This window comes from Homarus americanus, unplaced genomic scaffold (genome assembly GCF_018991925.1).
Source record: "Homarus americanus isolate GMGI-L3 unplaced genomic scaffold, GMGI_Hamer_2.0 scaffold53225, whole genome shotgun sequence".
NCBI classification, from domain to species: domain Eukaryota; kingdom Metazoa; phylum Arthropoda; class Malacostraca; order Decapoda; family Nephropidae; genus Homarus; species Homarus americanus.
Window position 1 is genome coordinate 1,732,015 of NW_024750875.1, and position 5,937 is coordinate 1,737,951.

Consider the following 5,937-nt stretch of genomic DNA (forward strand, 5'->3'; position numbering starts at 1 on the left):
GCTGGGGGGTCACTATACTGGGGTTCAGAATTCTTGAGTGTAGATATTGTTGGCCAGGATACCGGGGTTGCAGGATACTTGAATCAGGATACTGGGGTCCAGCAGACTGGGGTTCAAGATACTGGGGTTCAGGAGGATGACTGGGGTGGGGGGGGGGAGGTGGCTAGGATGAAGATAGATGAGGGAAGAGGGGAAGGAGGGGGGGGGACGTATCACTCTCTCTCGTCTCTGAGGAATATTTGTAGTCTCCCAAATATCTCAGACTTTATCTCCAACCTCTCATATATCTGAGAAATAGATCTCCTCCCATCTGTGAGAGAGATTCCTGTCTGTGAGGAATATGTCTCATCTCATTATGTCTTAAGAAATATCTTCCTATCTCCCACAAGAGTCTCCCACACCTCCAAGTCGTGTCTCACAGTCTCCTACACCCACGTCATGGAGACAAGAATCGCCGCGTCACAAATATGAAAAAGAGGACTACATATTCGCCCGCTTCCCGCCTCCATCAAGCTGGAGGCCATTACCTGAATAACTAATAAACCCACAATCCACACCTTTCATATTCATCATCCTCAGCAAACAATTTTCATCCCAGAGATTGTTATGATGCCTTTATGAGCGGCGCCAAACGAGCAATTTATGCAGCGCCTCTGGCAACCCGGACCGAGGGGAGGCGCTGATTGGTTACTAATAGCCGCGGGGCATTATGGGGGATTTTGGTGATGGAGCCACAGAAAACGGGGCGCTTCAGGGGGTCCCCAACCAGACTCAGGGGGGCGCCCAGCCAAGGGGATTTGAGGGAAGTTGTGCCTCATGGAAAGCTCTATCATTTACCTCCCAGAATCACCCACAAATATATTTCCAAGGAGCGCCAGACGACGCTCTCCCACCAGACAAATTCTGCCCCAACCTGGTTTTAGGTGTTTTTGTTTTGTTTCTGTAAATGTGTGTAGTAACGATGTGTGTAAATATAGGTAGAAAGAAAGACAGATAAATAATAGTCTTACACAAAACCTAAATACAGGCAGGTTAATGTATAAAGGCAAGAAGAGGAAGAAAACTTGATAAAGAGACACAGAAGAGAGAGAGAAATAATACATATACAAATAATAAAAGTGTTATATTGAAAGATAAACAACTATAAATGTTTAGAACTAAATCCATTGTTATCCACGCTAGTTAACCCTTTGGCTGACTGACTGACTGAGAGGATTCATTACTCACGCCCCTGGCCAGCTCACATCACGGGGACCTCACTGTGTTCCCACTTCCCCAACACCAGTCACTCAAGATGAGGAGGACCCTGATTTACCCTGACACTCAGAATAGCAACTCAACTATTGGCCATTGAGGTGTTACTTGCTACTCACTCAGATCAGTGGCCATTCAGAACACACCGTCCCTCTGCCACTCAGGTATTAACAGAGGCGTAACTAAGAGTATAACCGCTTACACACACACACACACACACACATGGATCACCGAGCAAATCAGACTAAGCACAATAAATAAATTCTATTTCATTCGTAATTGGGACTTTCTATAATGACTTGGTTAACATTAGAATGAGAATGAAATCGGAAAAGAGAAAATAGGGAGGCGCCGTTAGGTCACCCAGGACGCTAGTGGAGGAAGAAAATTGGGATGAAATATGACAAGGGAGGCGAAATTGGGCGGCGGGCCTCAGTGTTGCCTTATTGCGGGAAATTGGGGGTAATGGCCGTAATAGGATGTTTGTTTTTGGCCTGGTAATGGAGGGACCCTTACCCCTCCCTCCTCTCCCACCCTCCCATCCCACCCACCTTCTCCCCCTCCCTCCCATCCCACCCTCCTCCTCTCCCTCCCCTCCTCTCCCTTCCCTCCCTCCCCTCACCCTCCTTTTCCTCTTAACTTCCCTCCCTCCCTCTATCCTTTCACCCCTCTTGCCCACCCTCCTTCTCTCCCTCCCTTCCCACCTTCCCTCTTTTTCTCTTACCTCTTACCCTCCCCCTTTCCCTTTGCGCTGGCCATCACCCTCTAACTTATTATTTCTAATCTTTGTTTTTATTAAAGTTCTCTCCCATAACACGCGAGCAACAAGAATATAGAGAAGGTGGAAAGGAAGAAAACTGGATTAGGTAAGACGAGTGGGGGGGGGCCACTTCATCCCGTGGTGAGTGAGTGTGGGGGGAGAGTTGCACCCGTCAAGGCTTCCTCAGTGGAACAAGTGTACATACCTGTTAACATCAGGTAGGTGGTCCCAGCTACCCAACAGCATTATTCGATAAAGGTTCTGTTCAATAAGGAGTGAATAACTATTTCTGTGTATTGTACTTACCAAAGATGAGTTTATTGAAGGTCTCGTGAGGGAATGACCACCACAGTTCGTATGTTTGAACACAGTCAGCGCCATCCTGCTCAGATTTTGTAACTGTCAAGGTGTATGGATCAATGAGAACTGTCCCAGTGTCCCATCATCAGACTGTAAGGGCTAAAAGGCAAAGACCTATTGGTAGAAGACGAGGTCGCTCTTAGAATGACCTTTTGTCATCCACTACACCCTAACTATGACAACACACCACCACAGGGACGTTGTCACAGGTGTCAAAAGTCATGTCAAATGTTATCGGAATGTGTATTAGAACGTCATCTGTTGTATAGAGTGTCAGTCCTCACCTTACCTGAACTGTCCACCACGAGAGAAAGATATTAACCTCAAAACTCTCTATGTTAATGTTAATAGACAGATCATTCTCTATAAATTAGCAATAATATATTTTAAAGTGGATCCGAGAATAACAAACTAACAGGACAACATCTGTTGGCACACCGCAGGGAGGAGTTCTGAGTCCCGTCCTGTTTCATACCTTGATTAAAGTCTTCCTTCAGCCTGTGTTAACGAGCAGAACCATGTGGCCTTCATTCATACCCAGCGGTTGGGTTAGGTTAGGTTCGATTAGGTTAGGCCGTTAGGGCAATCCCTCTGTTTTGGTTTTCTCTATTCTGACCTTTTTGTCCAGTGTTAATACATGTGGAAACGAGAGCACCCTCCCCCTGCTAACAACACTCACCCTCCCCCTGCTACCATCACTCACCCTCCCCCTGCTACCAACACTCACCCTCCCCTGCTACCAACACTACCTCACCTCATACCAACACCACCTCCCCTGTTACTAATATCACCTCCCCTGTTACTAACACTCACCTCCCCCAAGCAATAACACTACCTCCTCCCCTTGCCATTAACACTCACCCTCCCCTGCTACTAACACTACCTCCTCCTGCTAACACTACCCTCCCTCAAGCACAACAGGGGCTGGGGTGGGGTGGGCGGGTTGGGGGAAAGCGGTGGGGTGGGAAGGGGGTGGGGGTAGGGGGTGGCGGGCTGGGGAGGGTTGGGTGGGGAAGGGCAGAAGGGTGGGGTGTCCATATCGAAGGTTCTTTTCCACCTTGTCCTTGTCTGACCAGCGCATGTTACTTCATGACCCTCGTGAATGCTGCTCACTGAGGGGAGATGAGGGGTGAGGGGGTAGATGAAGTAGTGACGTGAATGAGAGAAGGAGGTAGAGGGGGAAGGAAGGAGGAGGAAAGGAGCAGAGGTATAAAGGAGAGGGAGGAGAATGGAGAGATGGGAGGGGGTGGTAGGTAAATATTGTTAGGGAGAATAAGGATGAAAGGGAAGATGGGGAGGGGAGGGTGAGAAGGGAGAGGAAGAGAGAGGGGAGAGGAGAGGATGAGAGACAGAGAGGAAAATAGAGGGAAGGGAGGATTGTGGATGAGAGAGAGGGGAGGTCAGTGTATATTGGGTGAGTTTACGGTCTGGACTGTTGTGGCTGGCTGCCTCTTGGCTTTAATCTCTCTCTCTCTTGCGTGTTTAGGTTGTGTTTTTCTCTGCTTATATTAACACCCATATTGTTCAGTAACTCTTGACTCTTAAAACAAGTTCTATATTTTGACTCTTCTTGTTGTATTGTACTCAGGCTGGAAGGGTCCCGTTAGTGTGGTCAGTAACATACCTCGAGAAGAGATTCATTCATTACACCTCCCCATTCCTCTGCCAGTGTGAGGGTGATGCCAGTCCATAGCACAGTCAGGTTTAGAACAGCAGAATGTGTAATATTTTCCACCGTGTTTCTGAGGACGCTGCCACAACACCATTATAATGTTGTCCTGTAATACGCCGTCAGGTCAGGTGTACACAGCAGCACCTCTATTACTACTGTATGTTTGAGAATAAAACCATTAAACAGTACATGTAAATCCTTGGACAATGTTCTGTAATGTTCTACTGTAATCCTACTTGTGTATGCAGGCACTATACTGTATACCACGTGTGCTATGTAAGGCTAGAGGACCCCGTGGGAGTGATTAATACGTGTGACTTAAACAAAATATTTTATTAACCTCCACTCAGATGTCACTCTCCTCACGTCAGACTCCTTACGTCCCTCACGTGGGTCAGGAAACCGAAGCTAAACATCGCTGCGCCTCTTGTTCACAGTCATAGATCATCACACACAGGTTTGGTTACCCTTATTGATCACGGTGCCCCTGGTCACGTGGTCCCCATTAGAGTCTGAGCCGTTCCCATTGTCTCTAACCCCTCCCTCATTCCCCCCCCGCCAAACACCAACACACGGTGGTCTGTCACGCCCCGCCCCCTCCGCCTACACTCTGCGATGATTGGCTGGTGATGCGAGGAAACTCCGCCCATTATGGTCATATGTTTTCCCCTACGTCAAAGGTCACGCAGATCCTTAGTCGTCTTGTGGGACGGGTGGAGACAGCCAGCATCACACGTCATGGAGGCTCAAGACGCTGCACAGGACAGGCCTAAACTCAGCTTTAGTATCGATAGTATTTTGAAGCACGAGTCGTCTGGCCACCGAGCGTCCACTTCACCCACGGTAGAGGATGATCATCTTCAGGAGCAGCCCAAGATCAGACCAGTGCCTCTCCAGCTGTTAACGGAGGCTACCACAGTGTCTCGCACCGCCACGTCGCCCTTGTCGTCGCTCCTAGCTCTCACACCCGAGTCCTCCCCGGAACGACCCACATCCACAGCCAGCGCATCAAGTGAGTGTTCCACTAGTAGCCAGAACTCCCAGCAGTCCACCTTGTGCTCTGAGACCCCACTTGTGTCCCGTCAGGCTGCTAGGATATTCCCGGGGCAGTGGTCTAGTCTTCGATCCCATCCGTACCTCCCGCGACTCCCTCTCACCACGGCAGAGGGGACGCCTGTACTCCCCCGCTCCATCACCCTCAGACGCCACAAGCCCAACAGGAAGCCCCGGACTCCCTTCACTTCAGAGCAGCTACTGACGCTGGAGAAGAAGTTCCGGGAGAAACATTACCTGAGTATCGCCGAGCGGGCCGAGTTCTCCGCCTCCCTCAACCTGACGGAGACGCAGGTCAAGATCTGGTTCCAGAACCGTCGAGCTAAAGACAAGAGACTGAAGGAATCTGAGATGGAACGTCTTACGAGGCCTCTGTACCCCAGCTACGGCGGGTTCCTGTCCTTTGCAGGCCAGCTGCCCTCCTTGCACCTGCGGCAGCCTCTGGTACCTCTTCTGGGATAACCAGCGCCTGTAGAAGACCTCACAGACACCTGCAACTTCCTTATCTAGTCACCTGAACCCCACTGTACAGTATATTGTTTTTGTGATCGTGTGTGTTAATGATTCTCTCGTTGCTTGTTCTCCCCTTCATGTTATATATGTTAAGTTAATAAAATATTTTGTCAGTAATATGTGTTTACATCCCCTTTACCTGTCTCTTAATGTTACACTACATCTATGGCATTAATGACTGGAAGATGTAATAAAAGGAAAAGTAAACATTTTGGTGCAACACTGAAGACTACATATCTCTCTCTCTCTCTCTCTCTCTCTCTCTCTCTCTCTCTCTCTCTCTCTCTCTCTTATAGATATCATTTCTGCCCCATCTATCCCCCAT

At 48.9% G+C, this 5,937-nt stretch overlaps 1 protein-coding gene across 1 annotated transcript; it reads left to right on the plus strand.

Annotated features, from left to right (window-relative positions):
- The first annotated feature begins 4,760 nt into the window (after positions 1-4,760).
- LOC121854457 (homeobox protein vab-15-like) lies at positions 4,761-5,681 on the plus strand. The gene has a single exon (XM_042349131.1). The coding sequence runs from the start codon at positions 4,785-4,787 to the stop codon at positions 5,559-5,561; it is 777 nt and encodes a 258-aa protein (XP_042205065.1). The 5' UTR covers positions 4,761-4,784; the 3' UTR covers positions 5,562-5,681.
- The last annotated feature ends 256 nt before the right edge of the window (positions 5,682-5,937 follow it).

Coding starts and splice junctions, on each gene's coding strand:
- LOC121854457 (XM_042349131.1), top strand. CDS start 4,785: ATGGAGGCTCAAGACGCTGCACAGGACAGGCCTAAACTCAGCTTTAGT.